General features: G+C 39.6%; 1 protein-coding gene across 1 annotated transcript in view; it reads left to right on the top strand.

Moving 5' to 3' along the window:
- The window catches only part of ESR1 (estrogen receptor 1), a 268,680-nt gene that overhangs the window by 60,346 nt on the left and 184,565 nt on the right, over nt 1-23,769 (top strand). Inside the window, exon 4 of the mRNA XM_038767701.1 lies at nt 15,530-15,646. Coding sequence (XP_038623629.1) covers nt 15,530-15,646 — 117 coding nt within the window. The remainder of the gene's footprint in view (nt 1-15,529; nt 15,647-23,769) is intronic.

Here is a 23,769-nt window from a genome sequence, read left to right as displayed (position 1 = left end):
AAAGTGGCAGCAACTGACAATTACTTATGAGTCGTCTTCCCTCCTTTCCTGTGATGCTGACTCTGAAAAAATGGTGTACGATGTATTTTAACAAAATAGTAGAAGTACTGAGGAGAGGGCCAAGGAGAAATAAGAACCTATATACATTCTCAGGCAAATAGTAGTACTTGTGTAGTTTGAAAGTGTGGCTATGTTTCCTTGCCTTTCTCTGTCTCAGTCTGTCTCTCTTTTTGTCTATGTGATCATTTCATCTAGAGGAACTCTTTTCTGATGTTTATTTTTCCTCTTTTGTGATTTTTGTGTATTTATTCCCCTCAGTCCCTGTTTACAGCAATCTGAGTGAGGATCAGTGGTGCTAGACACAGGGCCCAATGAAAATGATTAAGGGATGTTTCCTATGGGGCCACGTGGTATTCTTACCTGCTCTGAAACTTTCTGGAGGCCATTTAGTTAACACTGCTGCCATCATCATCATTGCTAGGATGTACTAAGTACAGTTTTTTAAAGGACAGTCTTCTAGGCATTGAAGGAAATCTTAAAAAATAAGAAAATGTTGATTTAATAGTGGGAAAATTAGGAAGAGTGTTTAGGAGGGGAGAAAGAGGAATTCATTGTTTGAGATGGCAGTAAGGCATTCCAAGTAGAACTATCTAGAGTCAGGAAAAAATTGAGTTTGGAAAGCAGATAAGGGGCCCAGGATTCAATGGCTGAAACACAATACTTGAAGTCTTGTGAGCTGATGATTTGCCTGAGGGAGGGAGTTTAAAGTGAGAATCCAGACTTCAACCTTGATGGACATTCACAGCTGGAGGGAGTGGAGGGAGAAGAAACTGGCAAGAGACTAAAAAATAATCACCAGAAAACTAAGAAACCAAGGTCAGGGGGAAGTTTTTGATGGGAGAAGGTGGTCAAGAGCATGGCCAATAGCTGAGAAGACAAGAAGGATTAGGCCAGAGAAGAGATGAGTCTGTCTATCTGGAAACATGCCGAAGGGGACCTGAGAGAAGACTGTCTTAATGGAATGAAGGAGAAATTCTGATCGGAGAGGACCTGGAAGAAAGAAAATGGAAACAATGGGTGTGTATAGCATTTTGAAGTTTAGGCAGGAATAGGAGAAGGGACCCTCTCCCATTCTCCCTGGTAATGGCGTAAACACCCAGAAGTATGGGAATTTAAGGAGTGGATTGAGAAGTGCTGGGACATGTTGCCGATTCTGGGATCCTGAGGTTTGAGTGCTCTGATCTTATTCTCCACTGCCACCTTCCTTTTCTGCCCACTAGATTGTCTCTCTCTTTAAGGCTAGGACACACACACGGTTGGAAAGTAGTTCTCTTGTGCTTTTGTCTACCATTATTAGAATTTAAAGTGATACCAGCTGAGAAGATAGGTGTTAGAAATCTCTGGTTACTGTTACATAATAGAGAGGAAGCTAGTCCAGGGGTTGGGCCAACTGTTGGATTGAATTCAGATCTAATCATTAATGATCATACACCTCTGTTTCCTTTGTTTGAATCCTTATGTTCATGGAACTGTGATTTCAGAAAGTCCTATTCTGTAGTGAGGAACAGCTATAAGCATTGTTGATCTATAAGAAACATTATTGAAAATGGGCATTGTCTTTGGAGTGATTGTCATGAGATGGTGATCACTGATTTCATTATGTATTCCTTTAATGAAGCTGTTGGTCTGATCACATGCCAAGTACTTAAAACAATTGAGATTTCACAGGGGAGGGGTAGTGGGGAGGTAATGCCAGTCCCTCCTCCCACGCCACCAGTCAGTCTTTTTAGAGAAGGTTTGCCATAGCCAATGGATTGATAACAGCCTTTTTTTAAACATTTTTTTTTCATTTGTTAAACAAACCCATGCTATTTTACAATCGAGACTGGAGCTAAAAATACATTTTCTGGAAAAGTTATCTTTGTCCTTGTTTCACATGTTTTTAGAATTGTAAGTGAATGCCAGTTGAGGTTTGACGGTGTCTCTTGTAGAATATTTCTGAAGTGATCAGCTGTAAAAGAATTATAATTTGTTATGGGTTTTCAGACAATTATTATTCTTTATTCTCTGCATTCCATTTCATTCATATGTGTATGTGGCTAGTGATGATGAAATAGTTGGGATAACCAGAATCCTCATAAGGTTTTGACGAATGTGGTCACTTTGACAGTGAACTCTTTTTCCATTTTAGTCCACGAGGTCATTTGTGATGCGTAGAAATCAAAGATACTCTTTAATAATACAGAGCCAAACTTTATTTCCAAGCAAAATGCTTCATTTGTATTAATTCTTTTATTGAGGTGTAAACTTAACGTCTTTATCCTCAATCTATCAATCCCAAGTGCTTGGGAGAGTCAAATATGTCAGAGTTGGTAGACATGCTTTCTGTTCACAACAAGCTTCTTGTGCTTATTTTGCTTCCTTATATTCATGTTTAACATAATTTTTCCTGGTTGGGAATACAAAAATCCAGGAATAAATCTCTTTAGTGGGACCAAATTCTAGATTCAATCATTCATATTTATTGAGTGCTTACTGTGTGCAGAACTAAGTTAGATTCCAAGGTCCATATGCAAATGGAATAACTAGACTGTGAGCCTATTTCTAGACTGTGAGCACGTTGTTGGGTAGACACCGTCTCTATATGTTGCCCATTTGTACTTCCCAAGCGCTCAGTACAGTGCTCTGCACACAGTAAGTGCTCAATAAATACAACTGAATGAATGAATAACCTAATGAATATCCCTAAAATGTTGAGGCCTAAAGTAACATTTGAAAGGATAAGGGCCAAGGGAAATTTTTAAAATCTTACCTCACAATCACCGTTACAAGAAATGGTTGCACTGATTTTTGCATGTGAATTTACATTTATAAGCCACAAACTCCCCACAAATACTGAGGCAGGCTGACTGATGTGTGAATGTTTGTAGGATGTTTCTCGCATAGTTCTGCTAGATACTATACTGGACTTGATTATGACTTGGCTCAGCTGGTTGTGCTTCTTCTGCTTCCCTTTTTTTGGTCCTCTCACACCCTACGAGCTTTTGGCTGTCCATCCTTCCGTTCAGCTGGTTGGTTTACTCACAGATTCACACCTCTTCCAACACTTCCTCTCAGCTCCTTGTCTTCCCATACCCATTATTTCTCGGCTACTCAAGTTGGGGAACTCCAATTCAGCTAATAATGAGCTCTTAAGAACCTCCTGAAGATACTAGTAAATGACTTCAGGATTATTGTACATAGCTTAAGGGCTACAGTACTTGATTGTATTTTTTTGTACTTGATTGTACTTGTAGAGAAGCAGCGTGGCTCAGTGGAAAGAGCACGGGCTTTGGAGTCAGGGGTCATGGGTTCAAATCCCGGCTCCGCCAATTGTCAGCTGTGTGACTTTGGACAAGTCACTTCACTTCTCTGGGCCTCAGTTCCCTCGTCTGTAAAATGGAGATTAAGACTGTGAGCCCCCCGTGGGACAAACTGATCGCCTTATAACCTCACCAGCGCTTAGAACAGTGCTTTGCACATAGTAAGTGCTTAATAAATGCCATTATTATTGTTATTATTTTAAAGTTCTATAAAACAAAACACTCATGTTTCAGTATTTTTTTTTTAGTGTTTAAGGGCTTACTATGTATCAAACACTGTTCCAAGCATTGGGATAGATACAAGTCAATTGGGTTGAACACAATACCTATCCCGCGTGGGGCTCAAAGTCTAAATAGAAGGGAGAACTGAGGTACACAGAAGTTGTGACTTGCCCAAGGTCACACAGCAAGCAATTGCCAGAGCCAGGAGTGGAGCCCAGGATCTCTGGCTCCCTAGTCTGTGCTCTTTCCACTAGGCCATGCTGCTTCTCAAGGTCAAGCATATTGCATGGACATTAAACTGTAAGCTCATTGTAGGCAGGGAATGTGTCTGTTTATATTGTACTCTCTTGAGAGCTTAGTACAGTGCTCAGTAAATATGTAAATATGCACAGTAAGTGCTCAGTAAATATGTTTAAATATGAGGCCTTAAATTTATATGAGCTTTTTGTTGCCCTAACTATTCCTCATTTCCTGTACTAGTTTACACACAAAGGAGCAAGATTTCAGCATCTATGAGGAAAAAGGACTATCTCATAGTATAGACAGTTAACATTTCCTCTCACTGGGTCCTCCAAGGAGAGCCAAACACTGAGGTCTGTAGCTCTGCAGAAGGACTCTGAAAATACTGGAAGTGCACTTCTCTTGATTGTACCCTCCTTGTTGGCAGAGACTGTACTCACTAACTCTATTCAGTCAATCACATTTATTGAGTGCTTACTGTGTTCAGAGCACTGTACTAAGAGCATGGGAAAGTACAGTACAATAACACAGACACATTCCTTGCCCACATGAGCTTAATACAACTCCATTGCATTGTACTTTCCCAAGTGCCTAATACAGTGCTCTACACACAATGAATGCTCAATAAATACCACTAATTGATTGATTAGGAAGGTGGAACAGGGATTCCCCCAAGATGACTTCGTGACTTAAGAGTCCTGATGGTCCAGTGATACAATTGTTATTTTCTTAGTGGGCACAATCTCCTAGTAGTAGTAGGCTGAACAAACTCAGTTCTGGTCCTTTTATGAGGCAAGCTATTTTTAGAGCACCTTTTATCCCTTTTCTTGTTTGAGATGAGGAATTTGCTCCTATAAAGAACTATGTAGATATCCAGGGGCTGCTGAACAGTACTACAGCCCTTTCAGCAATTGAATAACCAATATCCCAGGCTGGCTACTTGTACCGGACTGTTGGTTGACCCATCTATCAGTGGAACATATCTCTAATTCAGTTTTATCAGTCCTTAGGGCTAATGGGGTGCATTGTTAGATGACAGGTGAGGTTTTGGGGTACTATTTAAGGCTGATTCTCTGTGCACTCTTCTCAGTAGCAGAAACACTGGGCTCATATTCCCTTAATACCTTACTGTTATGTCGATCAGTCAGTGGTATTTATTGAGCGCTTACTCTCAGTCACCATATCTATCGAGCTCTTACTGTATGCAAAGCACTGTACTAAACGCTTGGGAGAGTACTATAACAATAAACAGACACATTCCCTTCCCACAGTGAACTTACAGTCTAGAGTCTACTGCGTGCAGAGCACTGTACTATAAGCACTTGAGAAAGTACCTTATAATAGGGTTTGTAGATCTGATTCCTGCCCACAGGGAGTTTGCAGGCTTTATGGGGAGGCAGATATTAAAGTGAATTATAGACTGGGGAAATAATAGAATATAAGGATAATTATAAAAATGTTGGATGAATGGGGTGAATATCAAAGTGCTTAAGGTTAAGTAAAGTTTTAAGTGTGGCATTTTCTTCTGTTGTACAACTGTACAATGCCTAACATAGTACCATGTTTCGTGGGTGCTTAAGAAGCACTATTTCATGAGAAATTCTTCTGATGACCCTCAAAGTATAGAATGTGAAAGAATAAGAGCTTGAAATCAGCATGATTTTTGTAGATAGTCCTTAGGTTTTGATGAGGTGGTTGTGAAAAGTTGGCTTACTTCAAAGGGTCAGCCCTTGCTGGAGGAGCATAGAGTGAGAAAAAGTGATCCATAGGTTTGCAGTGTTGGTATGTTCTCAGACTCCAGCCCCCAAATTCCACTGATCAAGACCACCTTTTAGCTGGACAACAGAGCTACAGGTGGGCTTAAGGCTGGCTGCTATAAAGCAGTACTGCATGGATCAGAGGAGAGGAGAAAAGGTAAAGAAGAAGTAATATATTTCTCCCCAGCCCCACACCTCCACCTTAGCTTAGATAAAGATGCAGAAGTTATTCTAACAGGTGTTTACACTGCCTCGTAGCTGGGCCACCATGATAGAGCATAATAGCCTCTGTAACCATCATGGCTTATGCCATTTTGACTTTGATTTAATCTTCATTCTTTTCTGTGAGAATACTGTCTACCCCAACAGAAGCCAGTATTATTGACTATTCATAAATTTGTGACTCATTCATTAGCCCCTTCCTAATTTTTTTTTTAAATGGCAAGAAGGTCGAAGCATTTCTGTATGCAGTGGAGCAGCTCAGAGCAATCCAGCTGCAGGGGATTCTACCATTACTACTTTTCCCATTGCTATTGTCCTCTTACAGGGCCTTTCTGAAAGTCTTTTTCTTTCTGCCAGAAGAAATGAATGGACAATTTTGCAAGCTTGCCTGGTCAAATTGAATCTCTGTTCAAGGGAGGGATCAACAAGGCAGTGAGGAAGCTCTCTTATAGACAAAGTCAGCTGCAGGTTTAAAGAAATTGCTCTTGCTTTATAAAGTCTCTGGCCAGGTCTTTACTGGCCACTGAATTCTGAGGGCTTAGAATTTGGAGTTGGGTTATCCTGTAAAGAAACTTGAATTGAACAACTTGCTGATAAAATAGAAAAGTTTTATTGGACAGGAACTTGGCTGTGGGGGCCTGTGGTGCCATGAAGAAAATGAAAAGCTGCACTCTTCTGAGGGTCCATTTAGAAACGGAAGATAATCCAGCTTTTGTATTCCATTTGGAAATCCAAATCGAAACAATGGAGGATAGCTGTAAAAGACTTCAGGTCTGAGATTTAGTTGATCTTGTGCACATGGCAGATGATGGCAAGTGTGGGAATTCAAAATAGGAGTCAGAAAGGTAGACCAAAATTTTGCCTGTGAGATATGGAAGAATAACTAATGAAAAAACACAAAGTGGAATTAGCCCCTTCTTTACCTTCCAAACTGCTACCACACTGACCTAATTACTGATCATTTCCCGTCTTGACTACTGCGTCAGTCTCTTCACTGACCTCCCTGCCTCCTGTCTCTCCCCTTTCCAGTCAATACTAAACTCTTCTGCCCAGATCATTTTTCTAAAAAAAACATTGTCCATATTCATTCATTCAATCGCATTTATTGAGCACTTACTGTATGTAGAGCACTGTACTAAGCACTTGGAAAGTACAATTAGGTAACGTATAGAGACAGTCCCTACCCAACAACGGGCTCACAGTCTAGAAGGGGGAGACAGACAGCAAAACAAGTAGCTGTCAATACCATCAAAATAAATGGAATTATAGATATATACATATCATTAATAAACTAGAGTAATAAATATTTACAAATACACACAAGTACTGTGGGGAGGGGAAGGGGGCAGAGCAGAGGAAAGGAGTGGGGGAGATGGAGAGGAGGAGCAGAGAAAAAGGGGGACTAAGTCTGGGAAGGCCTCCTGGAGGAGGTGAGCTCTCAGTAGGGCTTTGAAAGGAGGAAGAGAGCTAGTTTGGCAGATGGGTTGGGGGAGGGCATTCCAGGCCAGAGGTAGGACGTGGGCCAGGGGTCTATGTCGGGACAGGCAAGAATAAGGCACAGTGGGGAGATTAGTGGCAGAAGAGCAGAGTATGTGGGCTGGGCTGTAGAAGGAGAGAAGGGAGGTGAGGTAAGAGGGGATGAGGTGATGGAGAGCTTTGAAGCTGATAGGAGTTTTTGCTTCATGCAAAGGTTGATAGGCAACCAGTGGAGATTTCTGTGGAGAGGAGTGACCTGCCCAGATTGTTTCTGTAGAAAGATAATCCAGGCAGCAAAGTGAAGAATAGATTGAAGCAGGGAGAGACAGGAGGATGGGAGATCAGAAAGAAGGCTGATGCAGTAATCCGGCTAGGATAGGATGAGAGATTGAACCAGGAAGGTAGCGGTTTGGATGGGGAGGAAAGGGCGGATCTTGGCGATGTTGTGAAGGTGAGACAGGCGGTTTTTAGTGACGGATTGGATGTGTGGGGTGAATGAGAGAGCAGAGTCAAGGATGAAGATGGGAAGGTGCAGGTTTGTGAGACGGGAAGGATGGTAGTACTATCCACAGTGATGGGAAGGTCAGGGAGAGAACGGTTTGGGAGGGACGATAAGGAGCTTAGTCTTGGCCATGTTGAGCTTTAGGTGTCAGGCGGACATCCAGGTGGAGATGTCCTGAAGGCGGGAGGAGATATAAGCCTGGAGGGAGAGAGAACAGGGGTGGAGATGTAGATCTGGGTGTCATCTGAGTAGAGATAGTTGAAGCCGTGGTAGTGAATGAGTTCACCAAGGGAGTGAGTATAGATGGAGAACAGAAAGGGACCAAGAACTGACGCTTGAGGAACCCCTAAAGTAAGGGGATGGGAGGGGGAGGAGTCGTCTATGAAGGAGACTGAGAATGAACGGCCAGAGGGATGAGGAGAACCAGGAGAGGATGGAGTCTGTGAAGCCAAGGTTGGATAATATGTTGAGGAGAAGGGGATGGTTGACAGTGTCAAAGGCCAGTGTCCATATCTTCCCACTTCTCAAGAACCTCCAGAGGTTGCCCATCCACCTCCACATCAAACAGAAGTTCCTTACTGTCGGCTTTAGGGCACTCATCTCTTTCCTTCCTACCTAACCTTGCTGATCTCCTTTTACAATCCAACGCTCATACTCTGCTCCTCAAACACTAACATATTCTCCGTAGCTCAATTTCATCTATTCCACTGTTGACCCATTGCCCACATCCTTCCTTGGGCCTGGAACCTCCTCCTCCTTCACGTCAGACAGTCCACCGCTCTCTTCACTTGCAAAACCCTCCTAAAATCACATCTCCTTCAAGAGTCTTTTTCTAAACTCTCATTTTTCCTACCCAGCCTCCCCTCTGTGTCAACTTGTACTTGGCTGTGTACGTCTTAAGCACTTTGCTACTCACCGCAGCCCCATAACACTTAAGTAAATATCTATATGCTCTACTATTAGATTGTGAGCCTCCTGAAGGACAGAGGCTGCATTTAATTACCAACTGGGTATTCTCTCCCAGCACTAAGTACAGTGGTCTGCACACAGTAAATGTTGCTACTATGACTTCCCTAACAGAAATTTATTTTAATGTCTTTCTCCCCTCATAGAATGCAAACTGCTTGTGGGCAGGGATCATGTCTACTAGTTCTCTGAGATTGTACTTTCCCAAGTGCTTAGTTCAGTGCTCTGTTTGTACTAACTGCTAAATAAATGCCATTGATTAGAAACTTTAAGGCTTTCAAAATTGGTCTGGTTAAAATTGGATATTTAATTTTTGTATGACGGATTTAAAGACTTAAAAATGACACTATCTTGAATTTTAGAAATATGGTTTTGTCCATCTGCTGTCAAGTATATGATGTATTAACACAAACATGCTGGTATTTCTGTTGATGGGAAACTTTTATATCTCTCCTTTTTAATGGTCCAAAACATTTTTCTGGCCTGATCCTTGACTTTTTGCCTAACCCTGTGAAACTTTAAATGGTTAGTAAATTTATTTTTTAGAGTAGTTAGGGTATCTTAAATGAGCTCATTTGCAATAAAATAATGACACAAGAGCAGACATCATCTTTATTGAATTCTTGCTTTCTCACCATTCAAATCTCAGTGGATTTAACTCTAGAGTTAATGGCTGTCTTTGAAATCTGTCTGTTAGCAAATGGAGAGAGGCTGACATCAAATTGAGCTCAGTTCTCCAGGGATATTAAGCAAGATAAGCTTGTACTTCATGTTTATGGAGTTGAATTTTGGAGTTAAATTAATATAATATTGTACAAATTCACCACTTACATCCTACTCACTCTTTTTTTTTCCTTTATTCTTCAACTAATAAAGGGCACTCTTAGATCAATTTGTCCCTTGGCTTCCCTTATAAAAATGTGAGAGATTATCGAATACTTGAAGATCTTTTACTGTATGTGAAACTACCTTGATCAGGATGTTCTATTTCTTCTCCTAAGTACTATGTCCTTGTTGACAATACTTTTTGGAACTTGTTATCTTCTGTCAAACAATGAGACATACCACTCCCAAACTTTAAACCTATACTTTTTTTGCTGAGGTGCATTTATGAAATTGCTAACACCTGTTTTCTTTCTTTCTTTTTTTTGAGTGTAGGGGATAAAGAGTTCTCAGATTAAAACTTTTTATCCTAGTTCTCTCAGTGCTTAAGTTTACTCCCTAATAATAAATTAAGTACTTTGGGAATAGTTTTAACTATTTTAGACCAAATGGTTAGTTAAGTGCTTTTCTGCCTTCATTGGATAATGCACAAGAGCAAGACACTACCTCATTTCTAAATGATCCAGAAGAATTAATGCTCCTTCTAAGATACATAACCTACTACCTGGGAATAAGCTAGAATTGGGATCCTTGACCCTCTAGTAAATCAGGCCATATAAGAAATAGTCTAAAATGATTAATTGTTGGTGCATCCACTCCAGTAAGGTTAAGGTTGTCAGTAGTCCAATCTTCAGTCAAGCCAGTGACTGGAATTCTAAGTTGAGTGTAAATATGTGATCATTTAGTACTTCAAGCTCACTTGAATGACAAATCAATGTTTGTTCTGGACTAGAAGAGTATTTTTTTTGCTAAACTGAAGTAAAAAACAATGTTGTTTTGGGATTTGTAACTGAAACTCCACTATACAGGGTCTGAGAAATATATCCTCTACTCCCTGTAATGCTCTGCTGGTGTATGTGCTTAAGACTTGCAGAAAGCTATTTATAAAACACTCTTAATTCCCACTTTTAACAAAGGTATTCACCTTTCTTTCTACCCCTCACCTGCTCTTTTTACCTTTTATTACCTTCTTTACTCCTATCCCTTTGTCATCTATTCTTTCCCTTCTTTGCCCCCTCTTTATTGGCCTTTCCTCCTGTTCTCTTCATTATCCCTCTCTGTCCCCACCCCTTTCTCCATCCTCTACCACTCTGCTTTACCCTCTCAATTCTCACAACTTTTACTCTTCTCTCTTTCCTCTTAGAAGAATATTTAAAAAGTCGTATTTCAAAAAGCTATGGGGAAAGGAAATAGGGGATCCTAGAAACATACTGAAGGAATGTCAAACAGCTTGAAACTGCCTTCAGGCATAATGTGAACACTTTTACTTTACAAAATAGGGGTTATTGTCCTCCCCAAAGAAATTACTCATTATTCCTGATTCCCTTTTAAGCTGTTCTTTTAAGCAAGTCTCATCATTTGCCCTTGTCAAGCTGCTTCATTATTTCTCTCTTTCTGTCCCTTTTAGTAACACTTTAAAATGAATTCAACACTTTTTGGAAGGAGGGGGAAGGAAGAGGGAAATTGGAAGGTGCAGAAGAAAAGGAAAGAAGGAGAAAAGTCTGAGAGGAGGGTAAAAATAGGGGAGAGAAAGAGAAATAGAAATAAACAGCTTTGAAATTTGAGCCAAACTTTATTACTGGAAATAAAGAATATTTTCTATAAAGATAAAGGGATTCATTTATTCAATCATATGTATTGAACGCTGACTGTGTGCAGAGCACTGCATTAAGCTCTTGGGAGTACAAATCGGATGATTGGCTACCTCCCACAGAGAGTGGCAGGAGTAGAATATTAGGATAAATTTTGTAGATTCTGTGTAGTATTGTTTTGCCATTCATTTCAGAATTGTTTTCCCATTGCAGTACTTGACGTTCTACTCACTTCTATCAAGTAGGAATGAGAGGTTCACTGCACTCACAAGTATGGCAAGAATAATCAATTTGTAAGAGAATAAGTAACTATGCCTGGAAAGAGATTGATTTATAATAGTTAATATTTATGTAGAGAGAGGTTCTTTTTGTTACTCTCTCATCTTAAAAATAAGCAGGTTTTGTAATTTGATATTTTTTCTCATGCTGTATTTAACATTAGCATAGTACTTTCCTTGAGTTTTTAGCTGTCATATATGCAGAGCTACATTTAAAATCAGAATTGCAAATAGTTTTCAAAATTGAAAAAAATGGCCACAGCCATCTCTACCAGAGACAATTTTCCTGGCTTTACTAATACTATCCCATCAAAACATAGATTTATAAATTTCACACATAAATTATTAAAATTACAAGGGTTTTTTTTTTTTAAAGCCTTCAGTGGTACTGGAATTGTTGCTGTATTTGCCAACAAGCAAAATCATTGAGGAGGTGGCTGCTGTGAATCAGTGTGCAGGATTTGCGATGCAAATTGGCAAGCTGCAGTTAATTCTGCAAGTGATAGAATCCCAGTCAGTTAAACAGACATCTGTGGGCTCCTTGTGGTTAAACAAAGGCTTTTATTAGCTTGACCAGGTTTGGCAGTTAGTTGCTTCATGCTGCAGGACTCAGGACTCCGGAGCTGGAACTTGTTGCACCGCATGGGTGCTTTCCTTTTAGTTTCCTTCTTTCACGTCTTGCAACTTGCCACTCACTTCCTAAAGGATCTTCCAGATATTTTAATCAAAATCCTTTTTTGTGCTGGGTTACAGTCTCCTCCACATCTAGCAGCCACTGTAGAGCAGGGGTAATGTGGGGGTGTGGGTGGGTGGTAGGGTGGGGAGGAGAGGAGAGACTGGGAGTTGGGCTCAAAGCTGGAAATGAACCTGTTGAGTCAAGCTGTCTCAGAGGAGGTAGGTAAAACACACTCTGCCTTTCGTGGTGGGGCCAGGCAGAGGGTGTTGGGTTGACTGGCCCTGGTATGCATGACCAAATTTCATACCAGGCTACTACTATTTGCAGCTCCCTTCCCCGTGTGAGCCATCTTCACCTGCTCTTGCACTTTTCACATTAAAGGCTATTAAATAGAACAACTGCCTGCAGGAAAGTATTTGGCGTACTATTTGCCCAAACAAGCCAAGCTAGGGTTTAGAAAAGAAGCAAAACCTGCTAAGCTTCTTACCTTCCCTTCTCACCCATTTCATTAGATCCACCTTGATTTCTTTAATGTGCTGGGCCTACAAGTGTGGTGTAGCCAGTAGAAAGAACATGAGCCTTGGAGTCTGAGGACCTGAGTTCTAGTCCTGACTTTGCCACTTGCCTTCTATGTGTCACCTTGGGGAAATCATCTAACTTCTTTGGGTCTGTTTCCTCATCCGTAAAATGGGGATCCAATACCTGTTCTCCCTCCTACTCAGACTGTAGGACAGGGTCTGTGTTTGGCCTAATTATATTGTAATCATCTTAGCACCTAATACAGAACTTGGCACATAGTAAGCACTTTAAAGGTAGATAATTACTGTTATTAGTAGTAGCATTATGGCTGTTATATTTTACATTAAGAAAAAACAGGGCACCATCTGTTTCTACTGTTAGCTTGTCCAATCAAGCTAACTCTGTGTGCAGAGTATTGTGCCAAGTGCCTGGGAGAATACTAATAAAGACACTATCCCTCTAGGACCATGCAATCTAGTGGGGACTCACGTCTAAACACTGACTTAGAAATAGAGCCAGTGATCAATAGAGGTAAGAGAATATGACTGGCGTTCTTTGCATCCATACCATTAGTCAAAATGGCAATGGACGCACCTTCATATAGAACCATAAGTTAGTGTCTGTATGCTCTGTTCTTGTGTGTGTGTGTGTGTGTGTGTGTGTTTAATGGTAATTAAGTGTTTACTATGTGCCTGACACTATACTAAGCATTGAGGTGGAAACAAGCTAACCAGGTTGGACACAGTCCGTGTCCCATAAGGGGCTTTATCCACATTTTACAGATGAGGTAACTGAGGCATGGAGCTGGAGACAAAGTTATCCTTTCCTGTCCTTCTGACTTTAACATTAGAGTGTCTGCTTTCATTATGAAACACACAGTATCATATAAATCAGGCTTAGACTTCAGGTTTTCTAGATTCCTAACTAATCCTAAGCCTGTTCAGAGGGGAATCATTAATAAGTGCTGATATTTATGCATTAAGCAAAAAGACTAGCTAAGCCTCCAAAGCTGTATGTTACATGAATCTACGGGAGCCTTTAAAAAAGAACATTACCTCAATGGGAGTTCTCCTTGTTCAAGGAATTTGGGATTGGTCCCAACTAGACTGTTTGATGGGAAATGTAAGGCATTGTTCTCATACGATAAACCATTAAAGCCTTATTTTTTTTTTTCATTAAGGGATATAATTACTGTAACACACACCTACTAAGTTATTTTAATAGTTGCTCTGTGTGGAAGATTTCAGAGTGCAAATTAAGTAATTACTGGTTCTTTTTTTTTGCCTTTTAATTGACGAACATTCACAATGAATGAAATGGACTGTGTCGTTTGGTGTTTTCCTAATTTAAGGAAAATAATGTGTTTGGATTTTATATGTAGTTTTAGAGATTTAAACATAAAAATGCTGTAACTACCTTATATTGCAAAAGTGCTTCTACTCAGCTCTGCTTGTACTTTCAGCAACTTTTGAAAATCTCTATAATTATGCTGATCCATAATATTTTACGTTAAGTTCTAGAATTTTATTTCAACAAACTATAAAGATGTCTATCCAGAAAAGCTACAAGAATAGCCAACTTAAACAAGCACTCAGCCAATATGCCTTTCATCTACTTCAGTACTTGCGTCATTCCCTTGTCAAACAAAGAGAGGTTTAAGAGGGAAGGCAAAGTAATAAAAATTGCAATTTACTTGAATCATTTAGTGGTTAATATTACTATAGTATGTAGGGGTAATGTGCCTGGTAGAACCATACTATTTATAATCAGTCTATCAGTCAGTGGTATCAGAGCACTTACTGAGTGCTGAACACTGTATTAAACACTTGGGATAGTGCAGTACAACAGAGTTGGTAAACAAATTTCCTGCCCACAAAGAGCATACAGCCTAGAGGGGGAGACGGATATTAAAATACATTACGTGTGTGTCCATAAGTGCTGTGGGTTGAATATCACACATTTCAAGGTTGCAGATCCAAGTGCACAGGTGACGCAGAAGGGAAGGGAGCAGGGGAAGAGAGGGCTTAGTCAGGGAAGGTCTCTTGGGGGAGATGTGGTTTTAATAATATTTCACTTAACCATTATTCACTTCCTTGCCTAAACTGTGAGTTTTTTTTTAAAGTGTATATGATAATCAATACACTAGGTAAGCTTGAGCTTGTTGATAATCTGACACCAAAATGACATATTAGGTATGGGTAGCAGAAGTACAAAACACCTTGTATAAGTCTAGCCAATAGTTTCTCATTTTACTTTATTAATAAGGGCAAGGATAAAAACAAAAAATATGCCTGTATTTTCAAGGCAGTGTGTGTGGCCTGTCACTGAAGCCACAAGCATACAATTTTGTATACTTTGCAGAATTTTATCTCTATTAGACAATATAAGACAGCTGATGCTAATTTGGTCTAAAGCTAGTTCAGGCACTGTATTTTTTTTAATATGTACATAAAGGGTAGGGAATCATTCTTTATGAGACCAAGACTTGGGTTAAATCCTTACTCTCCTCTACTTCAGTCTGACCTTTGAACTGAATAAAAGAACAAAAAGTTCTGCAGTTAAACATTTTCATCTCTTGTTGCGTCTTGCCCTCAGTGGATGAGAAAATCAAGGGTTATTTGGCAAGTTTAATTGGACAGGGCAACTCATCCTCTCTAAACATATCTTCTGGTTGAAAGGCCAACATTGTAAAGAGGTAGGAAAATGCCTTGAGCATAAAATCAACACATTTTATCATGAAAAGTTATGAACATAAATAGCTTTTAAACAGTAGTATTGAGGTCAAATCAATTGTTTGATTTTATTGACTCACTCTCCCTGTTTGTCTTTTAATAGGGCATAATGACTACATGTGTCCTGCGACCAACCAATGCACCATTGACAAGAACAGAAGAAAAAGTTGCCAGGCCTGCAGACTGCGCAAATGCTACGAAGTGGGAATGATGAAAGGTGGTATGTACATTCAGCAGGGAACATACATTTTCAGCTGAAATAGCTGCTTCTCTTTCTCTTTACTGTATTTTCCAATGATGTTCTTTCTTTGAATTTTAGTGAATCAAATGAACAAACAATTCCCTAGTCCTAGGTTTCAAAGTGTTCAATCACTGCATTTACATTTGAATGAAGAACTGAAAATCAAGAAAACAAAAACTGGGGGCCAGTGATTTAGGGGAAAAAATAGTTCTTTGTTCAGTTGTGTTTATTCAACTGTTAACGTTTGGCTCACTAATACCACAGTAATCATCCAGTGAGACTTTAGGGACTTTCAGCATGAAATACAAACAGGACAAGGAGTCAAAACCAGCCTCTTATGCCCTTGGAACTCTGATTCCTGCCCGCTCCAAAATGGAATGGAGATTTAAAGTTTAGTGTAGGGAAAGGACAATTTAATTGTTCCTTTCCTTCTCCCAAAGTAAAGTGCAAAGAGCTAAAACCACACTCTTAAATCACAATTATTAATAGCGTAGTTGGAAGGGGAAAAAATGTTGCACTTCACATTGCCGAAGAAGGAAGAACTGCCTCATGTTGGACTATCTCTCCTAGAAATAACATCTGTATTTTTTAGCAATGAATCCTCTGAATGACATTTATGTGATTTGATGAAGTAGCTGGTGAAATTAAAATACCCAAGTCACTTCTTGATGATCTCATACTCTGAAGAGGACTAGAAATAGCTTTGTTCATAAATCACAATCAGCAGGCACTTTTTGAGTCACAACAAGGTGCAGAGCCATGTATTAGACATTAGATGGCTCAGAGTCAATATGAAACGGTCTGCACTCAGTAAATTTAAAATAGACAGGCAAGTAAGTATAATCACTCAAAATACAATAATAGCATGTCCATGGGAAAGGTGAATTGGGGATGGTGGTAGATTGATAAGCTACTGGGGAATGCTTGTGGGAAGTGAGCCTTGACTCGCCCTTTAAAAGAAGGGAAGAATAGTTTGGCAGATGGAGAGTAAGTCTGTTAAAGCAAATGAAAAACAGCATGGGGAAAGACTGGGAAGTAGAGAGGAAGCCAAGGAAGAAGAGCAACAAGGAAGCAAGCTTTCTTAGAAGGATAGAGGGAAAAGGAGAGCAGATATGTAGGACGTTGATTAGCTATTAAAATGAAGGCACTCGGCATTTTTTAATGCTAAATTTGATATAAATCCTCTGAAATGCGTAGCTGAACTGTTTGTCACAGATTATGCAAACTATGACTACATATTTTGAGTACATGTAAAGGCAGTTTTAATTCAAAGGGTAATTAAATCAAGGCATTTATTGCTATATTCATAAAATAATGCACTGAGTCATGGATGGCTTAAATATTTAATCTATAGCTCCATGAATTGATGGAAAATTAGCAAGCCTTAGTCAAACTCATAAAAAACTACTTAACTAAAGAATTTACAGCCCAGACTTAAGCACTTGTAATTTGAAATAGTTGAAGCCTAATGTATTTTTTCTACCCATTATTTAAATCTCCCAAATTCCCACACAGACACCCCAATTAGTTCATTGACTGGATTTTAAGCTAATCTTTTCCTTCTTGGACAGTCAAAGGGGAATGATGCACAAGTACCTGACTCAAAGTACTTTTGCATTCTTTTATTGTTGTTATTGTTATTATTGTTATTTAATAACTGTTAATAACAATTATTTTCTGAATAGATCATAACCTCTTGACTGTAAGCTCCTTGTGGGAAGGGAATATGTCTACCAGTGCTTAGTACAGTGCTCTGCACACAGTAAGCACTCAATAAATACAGTTGATTGATTGTTAAAAATATACTTTCCCAAGTGCTTAGTACAGTATTCAGCACATAGTAAGGGCTCAATAAATATGATGGATTGATTGAACTCTTTATACTCATACATATTTAAAAAAGCACCTCAATTTTTTTAATACAACTTTAATTAGAAAATACAAATGCAGTACTCCTATTAGATATATGTTCTTTTGTGCAAATAGTTTTATGCAATCAAAAAGTTTATATTCAACAATGACCAGTCTTGCCTAAGCAAGAATTTTTGTGCCTCTAAGAGTTTGCATTTGCTCTGTAGGGAAGCATACTCTATGGCTTAAACTATAATAAGATTTCATGTATGCACATATGTATATATGTGTATGCAGAATGTTTTAAAAGAATGTTCAGTTTATTTTCTTTCCCAATAATTGCTACATCAGGACCAAATTCCATGCCTAATGAAGTCCTATGTATATTCTGCTTAAAATTGAAGAGAGGCAATTTCACCTGTGTCCAAAAAGTACTTTCAGTTTCTCCCATGCCCAGTCTATCTTATATTCAGTAACCCAAGATATTGCACTGAAACACTGGTCAAAAGTCTTCAGTTGCCCTCATTTGCTGACCCCTTTCATTATAAAATTCTCATCACCAGTTCTAATCCCAGCTCTGCCACTTGTCTATTGTGTGACCTCGGGCAAGTCAGGTCACTCCTCTGTGCCTCAGTTCCCTCATCTATAAAATGAGGATTAAGACTGTGAGCCCCATGTGGGACATGGACTATGTCCAACCTGAAGAGCTTGTATCTATCCCAGTGCACAGTACAGTGCCTGGCACATGCTGAGTGTTTAGCAAATGCCATCTAAGCTCATTGTGAACAGGGAATGTCTGTCAAGTCTGTTATATTGTACTTTCCCAAGACCTTAATACAGTGCTCTGCACACAAAATATGATTAATTATGTTGGTCTGTGAAAAAGCTGATCTTATAATGACCAGTTACTCCTCTCACTTTGAGATGAGATGAATGAAATAGAGATAAGATTACTACTATGCAGTAAATTAAAAGAAAGAGATAAGACCGTTGTGTAATTTTTAACCCAGTGAAGATGGAGGTCAGATGGAATTGGGCTTCGAAGACTCTTATATGATTGTACTCAGTAATCCTCTGTGGATTCAGGCAAAGAAGGAAAATTATCATATTATGTGCTCCAAATAATCTACTACTCTCAGAAATTGATGTAAGAAGATCTCAGCATCTTGTCTGAGCTCAGTAGTGATTCCTGTGGTCCTTTAGGGTATGCTTCAAAGCATAGGATGAATCCTTGAGAGCTGGGAATGTGTCGATAACTCTGTTGTACTTTACTCTCCCAAGTACTTAGTACAGTGTTCTGGACACAGTAAGTGCTGAATAAATACTGTGGCTTGAGTCCATCATTTATTGAATTGCCAAAACATGTCCTTTGGTAAAAGAACACCAAAGCAAAAGTACAATAATGTGATAATTAAAACAATAAAACACCTTGAGGAGTTAGAAGGAAGCCTAGCAGCAGTAACATCAAAAGCAATCCATCAGTGAACCTGCAAATCTTGTTAGTAATTTGTCAACAAATCACAGGGACTCAACACACCATGGATACTTGATTTATTTTATTAATGTATTTGTAAATGAATCCCATAATGAGAATTAAACATAACACCCCCCACCTATTTTTCCCTGTCACAGGGCAGTTGCCCTTCTAAACTGCTTCTTCCTTTGCTGGGAGAAGCAGATCTGGAAAAAAATGATATAGAAAAGTATATCCAGCATCGGTTGTGAGAAGCAATTTGGCTTAGTGGCAAAAACTCAGGCTTGGGAGTTAGAGGATTTGGGTTCTAATCCTGCCTCCGCCACTTGTCTGCTGTGACCTTGGGCAAACACCTAACTTCTCTGTGCCTCAGTTACCTCATCTGAAAAATGGGGAGTAAGACTGCGAGCTCCATCAAGGACTGTGCTAACCTGATTACCTTGTATCTACCCCATTACTTAGAGCAGTCCTTTGCACATAGTAAGCAATTAACAAATACCATAATTATTATTAGTATTATCCAGCTAAATCAATGAATAGTCCAGCATTAAGAAAAGTGCAGAGCCCCTTCCCTGCCCTCAAAACTCTGCCAGGCTAAGTGAATTGGACGATAATGAAAGGGTCCCTACAATAATAGTTCTAGTTTAACCCAAGGATAATTAAACATTTCTGAAAATCTACATGTTTCCCTATCAATTGATAATACAATGCAGAGCACTGTAGTAAGTGCTTGGAAGAGTACAATACAACAGAGTTGGCAGGCACATTCCTTGCCCACAGAGATTAGTCCAGAGATTGTAATAAACTTGGTTAATTTACTTCCCTTTTTATATTTGGGAATTTATCTGACAAGTCCTCAAATACTGAGTACAGGAGAACAAAAGATGTCAATTAATAGCACTTTCTGAGTGCCTACTCAGTAGAGCAGCTGTGTGTCCTGGGGAAAGCCACTTTACTTCTCTGGGCCTCAGTTTCCTCATCTGTAAAATGGGGATGAAGCCTGTGAGCCCCACATGGGACAATATGATGACCTTGTATCTACCCCAGCACTTAGAACAGTGCCTGGCACATAGTAAGTGCTTAACAAATAGCAACATTATTATTATTATTAGAGCACTCTACTAAGAGCCTGGGAGACTAAAATAGACCTAGAAGACAAGATCCCTGTCATTCATTCAATTTGATCATCTTTACTGAGTGCTTACTGTGTGCTAAATACAGTGCTTAGTATTGTGAGCACTATACTAAGTGCTTGGGAAAGTACAATGCAGGAATAGTGTTCACAGAGGTTAACCCCTAGTGGGAAAGACAGACATTATATAAATTACAGATAGGAAAGAAAAGGGAATGAAAGAAGGATGTGCAGGTGATTAAGAACTCAAATATATCAATCAGTCAAGCCCAAGGTTACAGGCTTGTTACAGGGAGGATGGTGGTGGTGTCTACAGTAAAGGGAAAGTCGGGAAATATCGTTTGGAGAAGGGAGAGAAGAGAGGCTGGAAAGTCCACTAGAAGTTGATTCAGTAGTTAATCTGGGACAGGACAAGTGCCTGGATCAATGTGGTGGCAGCTTGAATGGAAAGGAAGGGGCAGATTCTGGAAATGGTGTGGAGAAAGAAAGGAAGTTAGTGACAGATTGACTGGGGGTTGACAGTGCATATCAATGAGGGTAATGGGTGGCTTGGAGAAGCAGCGTGGCTTAGTGGAAAGAGCCCCAGGCTTGGGAGTCAGAGGTCATGAGTTCTAATTCCATCCCTGCCACTTGCTACTTGTGTGACTTTGGGCAAATCATTTCACTTCTGGGCTTCAGTTACCTCATTTGTAAAATGGAGATGAAGACTCTGAGTCCCACGTGGGGCAACCTGATTATCTTGTATCGACCCCAGCGTTTAGAACAGTGCTTGCCACACAGTCAGCGCTTAACAAATACTATTATTTTTATTATTATTTGGGGCCTAAGCTGTGAGGATGATGATGATGATGTCAACGCCAATGGGAAAGTTAGGAGGAGGAGATTTGGGAGGCAAGATGACAAGTTCTGTTGTGGACATGTTGGCTTGAAATGCCCATAGGACTTCCACATAGAGCAGTCTTGGAAGCAAGAGGAAGTACTTGAGTGCAGAGATGGTGATAAGTTGGGGCTAGTGAAGTATATGTAAGAGTTATCTGCATAGAGGTGGTAATTGAAGCCATAGGAGCAGATGGGAACCCTAAGGGCTGAGTATAAAATGAGGGAAGAAGGGGACTTAAAACAGAACACTGAGTTATGGTTATTAATATTATCATTAGTAAAAAGTATTTGCTATGTGCCAAGCACTATACTACATACTGGAGTAGATAAAAGATAATCAGGTTGGTTATGGTCCTTGTCCCACATGGGACTCACAGTCTTAAGTAAGAAGGAGTAGGATTTAATCTCCATTTTTACAGATGAGGAAATTGAGGCACAGAAAAGCTGTGACTTGCCCAAAGCAAGTCCCATAGCAGGTGACAGAGCTGGGATTAGAACCCAGGTGTACTGACCACCCCAGGCCTGTGATTTTTTCCACTAGGCAAAGCTACTTTCTTGCTTACTTTCTTACTTTCCAGCGCTTAGAACAGTACTTTGCACATAGTAAGCATTTAATAAATGCCACCATAATAATAATAATTATTATTATTATTGTGCGAGGTGTGAAAGGGGAGTCAGAGGTGGAAGACGCTGTGGAGTTGAAGTTGAAGCTCTGAAGTAAATTTTTAGCTGATGTAGAATCACTTGAAAATGGAAATAGTGGCTCCTTCAGGAAGAGAGCATAGAGGCAATATTTTGGGGTCAGACATAAAAGAAATAAGATAAGTAATATTTTTTCTGTGATTTTGATAAATGTCTGTTTTATGATGGTGGAGGCGACAGCTAAATACCATGTTTTGAAGTTTAAATGAAAACGATTTTGGATTTTTCATTTTAGGAGGTGAAAGCTCAAAAGGAAACATTATTGAAGTTTACAAAATCACAAGGAACAATCATAAAATGGTTGTTTCCCAAGTTCCATAAGACTAGAATTAGAATGCATCAGTTGAAGTTTGAAGGTGGGAAATTCAAGGCAATAAAATAAACAAACACTTTCTCACACATATGTGTTGAGCAAGAAATTGTCAGGACCAATCTTTAAGAAGGGTTTAATAAAATGATAGACAAGAGGTTTATAATGGGTTCCTGGAGGGAAATTTGGGGGTGTTAGCTGGCATGTGAATACACATTTAGAGAGATATCAACCAGAGCAACAATCACACCATTCTAAGCATCCTGTGGTGTCACTGTTGGAGAAAAAATACTTAACTGGATGGATTATTGCATATTTTATGTTCTTATGCTGCTTGGCGTCCAATTTACATAGAATTTTAATCCTGTTTTTCTGTTTATTAGGTTGGCTTCAAACAGACCATCTTGTGAAAGTCTGAGTTTAGTTTAGAATGTAGAATGCAGGATAGCTTATTGAAACACAAAATCTCCGGGAAAGCCTGAATTAAGAAAAAAATTATAGCAATGCCAGTCTTTCCCTCTAGACTTTAAGCTAGTTGAGGGCAGGGAACATCTACTGACTCTGTTGTATTCTTCCAAGTGCTCAGTACACTGCTCTGCACACCATAAGCACTCAATAAAAGCCACTACTGATGATTAAAAAGTATAAAAAAGTCCATTTTAAAATATGTCAATCACTCTCTGGCATTCTTTTGGTTAAGGCAGGAGAAAAGATGTTGAGTAGCTTATTGCCTATGGATATAAGCACTGCCATTGCTTGGCCAGACCTATGGTCCATCCAGCTCAGTGTTCTGTCTCCTATAGGAGCTATCCGATGCAGGGGGTTGTTGTTCATTCATTCAATCGTATTTATTGAGCGCTTATGGTGTGCAGAGCACTTGGGAAGCATAATTGGACAACAAACAGAGACAATTCCTAGCCAACAACGGGCTCACAGTCTAGAAGGGGGAGACAGACAACAAAACAAGTAGACAGGTTGTAGTGTCTTTAATGTCAATTCTAATCATTATAAATATTGCTGCATCTGGCAGCAAAGGGTGCAGATGCAGTTGGGAAACTGAAAGGAAACTCCCCAAATGAGTCTCGTTCCCCTGGGCCAAGTGGGGAAATATAAACCCCTACTATGACTGTTATTAATTTAGCACAGCTGGGACCCAGCTTGTTTGGAACACCCCACTTCAGTCCCTATTGGGACTTCAGACATAGGTCCTACACTGGAGGGCTGGGTGAGTCTTAAGGGGATAAAGGTGATCAACATTGGACGTTCAGAGGTGGGCAAGAAAGCTGTTTAGCCATATTTGGTTGAAGATTATATGGCTTATTTTTCATATCTCAAAATGTACTTTCTGCCGAGATTCCAGGTGGGTAGGTGGCCACTAGTTTTGTGGCATGTTTATTGCAGAAATGAGCTCAACCCACATATCTGATTTTCTTTTTAATGGGAATCAGCTACGCAATTTTTCAAGATCTAGATGGGAAGGTAAAGTATTTATTGTACATACTAGAAAGAGTTAAATGGATGGACAAAACAGAGGCTGAAAAAGCAGGGAACTATTAAAAGCTTTCTCAGAAAGAGAGGATTCATTATTTAATGCAAAATGTGGTATTATTCTAAGCATGCTAGATTCCATATACTTATCTTCTGAATAGTTTTTGGTACTGGTAGTGAATGAAGTACAAACCTTGCTCCCTCCTCCTGCCCCTCCCCCCACCAAAACTACTGAACAGGGGTATGGGAACTAACTGCCCTTTTAG

Source organism: Tachyglossus aculeatus, chromosome 2, assembly GCF_015852505.1.
Source record: "Tachyglossus aculeatus isolate mTacAcu1 chromosome 2, mTacAcu1.pri, whole genome shotgun sequence".
Taxonomy (NCBI): Eukaryota; Metazoa; Chordata; class Mammalia; order Monotremata; family Tachyglossidae; genus Tachyglossus; species Tachyglossus aculeatus.
The sequence above is the reverse complement of the archived record's forward strand: the minus strand, read 5'-3'. Positions and strand labels throughout refer to the sequence as shown.